This window comes from Myotis lucifugus, unplaced genomic scaffold (assembly GCF_000147115.1).
Source record: "Myotis lucifugus unplaced genomic scaffold, Myoluc2.0 scaffold_352, whole genome shotgun sequence".
Lineage (NCBI taxonomy): Eukaryota > Metazoa > Chordata > Mammalia > Chiroptera > Vespertilionidae > Myotis > Myotis lucifugus.
Window position 1 is genome coordinate 542,925 of NW_005871400.1, and position 4,014 is coordinate 546,938.

General features: G+C 38.0%; 1 protein-coding gene across 1 annotated transcript in view; it reads left to right on the plus strand.

Annotated features, from left to right (window-relative positions):
• Positions 1-4,014, plus strand: part of LOC102423824 (ATP-binding cassette sub-family A member 3-like) — a 372,708-nt gene that overhangs the window by 116,775 nt on the left and 251,919 nt on the right. Inside the window, 1 exon segment of the mRNA XM_014466690.2 lies at positions 2,756-2,937. Within this exon segment, the coding sequence (XP_014322176.1) occupies positions 2,756-2,937 (182 nt within the window).

The window sequence follows — 4,014 nt, forward strand, 5'->3', positions numbered from 1 at the left end:
CCCATAACTTAATTTTAGTTGCTTTTACAATAATCTTTAAAAAGAAATCAATTTCTCTGATGGTGCATGAGTTTTCCTCCATCCTTTCCAATAATACATTACACTACTCTCATTTTAAAAACAAATATAACTTTTTTATTTCCTATAACTAATTTTCCTCCAAACTCTGCACTACTGGGCTGAAAAAATGTCAGTCTAACTCAGTGACTTATTCATGTTCTGGATGAGTCAGTCTTCCAGACATCTCTTCTCCTTTTATTCTTCAAAATTATATACATGTGGGTGGGAATTTAGGAATCTCTTATGGTAGCTGAATATAGAGACCTCCAGTCTATGTGGCATCCTATGGAATTTTTGCCTCTGTGGTAGAATACCAAGACTGACCTGAGTGTGATTATTTATGGCCCATGTAGCACAATGTACTGGTAGCTAATCTGTTAAAAATGTGATTCTGGCTACTTTTCTCATCTGGGTCTCTGCCGCTGTCTGGCTCTCTCTGAGAATCTTTAGCTTTCACAAACACTTAGAAAGTTCTGCAAGCTCTGACTTTTAAGACACAAGGAGCCAGTACACTGCCTTAGGCCCATGTGTCTAGCTGCCTAATTTTGCCAGTACCAGTGCCACAATTACACACTGTTGGATATTTCTACATGATACCCTGAATGATTCTGCAGGGTCTCCCAGAAATTGGAAAACCTAGGATCCATGTACCTGTTCTCCATTCCTTTTATTCTATTTTTACTGTGGGTCTAGGAGTGTGCCTTTCCTCCTTGTCTTTCTTTCTAGAATAGACTTCCTTTCTAAAATGACATTTGCATTGTTAGCTTCCCTAATTTAATGTAATCATTTTGTCAGTCTTTTCCAAGAAATCCTTTCATACCCAGAGTCATAAAGATAATAATCTTATAATTTCTTCTAAATTTTATGTATGTCCATTTTTACATTTGGATTTTCAATAAGCATAGAGTTGATACATCTGTTTATTATGAGGTAAGAACTTAATTATTTTCAATAGGAAAATGGAGCTATTACAATCATTTATTGGATAGTTTGTTCTCTGTTGGCTTCTAATTCCACCTTTGTTTACACCAAGTTTCCATAGGTGCATGGATCTGTTTCTGGTGGTCTTTTCTGTTTTATTGGTCTTTTTTCATTTATTTCTTCTGTTAATACCACAATGTTTTTACTCATTATTGCTTTACAACAAGTTTTAATATGTTAGTCTTATACATATACCTGTTCTTTAGTTACTCTTGTCACTTTGCTCTCTTCTTGAATTTTAAATTATTTTGTCAAATCCAATGAAAATTTTTGTTGGGATTTAAAGAGAATTTTGTTGCACTTACTGATGGATAAGGAGGCTTGAATAAACATCTACTTCCAATGAGTAGTCAATTGAAATAATATATGTATGATTTCTTTATAGATACTTATATTAGTCTTACTTTATACATGAAGCATTAAAAATTCACTAGAATTGATATGGATATGGAGTTTTCATTGACTTAATCTGCAACAGGATGTACACTTTTAGTTTTCATATTGAGTTACTTTTATCTGGTTATTTTATTTTACTATGTAGTTAACTAAAGGCCCGGTGCACGAAATTCATGCACTGGGGTGGGAGTGTTTCTCAGCCTAGCCTGTGCCCTCTTGCAGTCTGGGATCCCTCACTCCTTACCCCTCACATGCAGCAGAGGTGAGAGAGGCTTCTGCCACCGCTACTGTGCTTGCCAGCTGTGAGCCTGGCTTCTGGCTGAGTGGCACTCCCTCTGTGGGAGCACACTAACCACCAGGGGGCAGCTCCTACATTGAGCATCTGCCCCCTGGTGGTCAGTGCACATCATAGTGATCAGTTGTTCTGCCGTTCGGTCAATTTTCATATTAGGGTTTTATTATATAGGATTGTTTCTTTTCTATACTATTTATTTTCCCTTTCAGGAACTCCTATTGTGCTTGAGTGTAGAATTTCTCAAGTTATGGTAGACTTTCTGAAAATTTATGTTATACCTTTGTTTTTTCCTGTGGTTTCTAATTTAGTATTCCTTGCCTCAAAATGGCTTTCATTTTGACAATCATAGCTTTCTGAAAGACAGTGTTCATGAATATTCAGCTGATGATGCTGGTCTATAGGAAAGGGAGGGCTCATGTTGAAGGAAGGACAAATTACATGGGTCATTGTCATCTTCATATCTTGCCTCTTTGAATTAGGAGTTTACTGCAAGCCGTCATGCTTTTTTAGTTGCACTACACTTTGTCTAGAAATAGAGGAATTAGAAGAATAAAGGATTACTTGTCTTCTTTCAGTGACTTCCTTTTTTCCCTTTCATCAGCACTATAGATAAGAAAAACTACTTTTTCTCTTCTGATTGGTAGTCAGCATCCATCTCTAGTGCTGCTGAATATTTTTCCAAGTTTTATATCCTTATGGTTATTTCAGTGGGAGTTTAGCATGAGGGGTAAAGTAGAAGGATAGGATCTTGTAGATCTACTTTTTTTCTTGGCATTTTTGTTCTTTATTATTTCAGTTGTTGGCATTGTTGCAATAATTTCTATTTTTTGTAGGTTTTGAAGGGAGGAGGGATGAAACCAATGTTATTACATATTCCATTATTTTCTTAGATGAGCTACATACTAAGGGTATCAACATATAGATAATTCATAGTGGCAAAATTTAGAGTATCAACTATCTTTTTTCTTTGCTGTTTTAATCACAGAGCTTTCATTTATGGTAAATATCTCTTTTTTATTTCAGAAATTGGTCTTAAGTGGAATAACCTTTGGAAACCGGCCAGCCTTGAGGATAACCTCATATTGGGCTATATGATGGGAATGCTTTTACTTGATGCTTTCTTGTATGGCCTTGTGACATGGTATGTAGAAGCTGTCTTTCCAGGACAGTATGGTGTGTCCCAACCATGGAATTTTTTTCTTATGGTGAGTTCTAATGCTGCTGTTATTGTGAAAAGTCATAGTTCTTATTTCACAAAATAAAATCAAAAGGTCAGGTGCAGAAAATCATTTTCATCTGTATACCAGCTATACTGAAATGCTAGCCATTTCATAATCTACCTTCAAGCCTTACACATATGCAAATGCACCTATCTATGCATAAGACACTGACATCCCATACATTAAAAATTATGAGGACTATAACCCTTCTTTAGTCAGGCAGTACGTAGTGAATTTGATTGGAGAATAAAGCAACCTAAAAGTCTCTGCAAAAGTTCTTCCCAAATAAATTAATATGTGATAGTTTCTTAGATCCTAGTGAGAAGAGCATTAAGTATTGCTCTTGCCTGTGTTCTCACCACCTGATTATTTTCAATTGCTAGAGTCTAGACCAATGTACTTAAAGTAGGATAACATCTGCATTTTAAACCTCCATGCCCCCTAACCATTACTGGATAATGGTACAAAGAAGTGCTCTGATCAAGTCTAATAAAATGCATTGGCTATGACCTCATCTCTACACTAATAAAAGAGAAACATGGTAATTGGCGTACGACCGCTACCCTTCCCATTGGCTAATCAGCATATCCTTATGCAAATTAACTGTCAGCCAAGATGGCGGCCGGCAGCCATGCACTGAAGCGAGCAGGGAGGCTTGCTTGCTCCAGTGATGGCGAACTCCAACGTTCCCCACCTGACTTGCCAGCCTCTCAGCTGCAACTCTAAGAAACATTGTAACAAATATAGAAGCTAAACAAAACCCCAGAAACCGGCTTTCAGTCAGCCAGGCTTCAGCCGGACCGCAACATTGTATCAAATACAGAAGGTAAAGGCCAGAAACCTGCTTTCAGCAGCAAGGCCTCAGAGCTAAAGCTGGCCCAGAATAAAAAAAAAAAAAAAAAAGAAAAAAAGGAGCAGTTGGGAGCTTCAGTCACCCGCCAGCCTGAAAATGGCCCTCAGCCCCTCAGCCAGATTGGCCAGGAACCCCAGTGGGGACCCCCACCCTGATCCAGGACACCCTTCACGACAAACCAACCAGCCCCCACCCGTGCAACTGGCCTC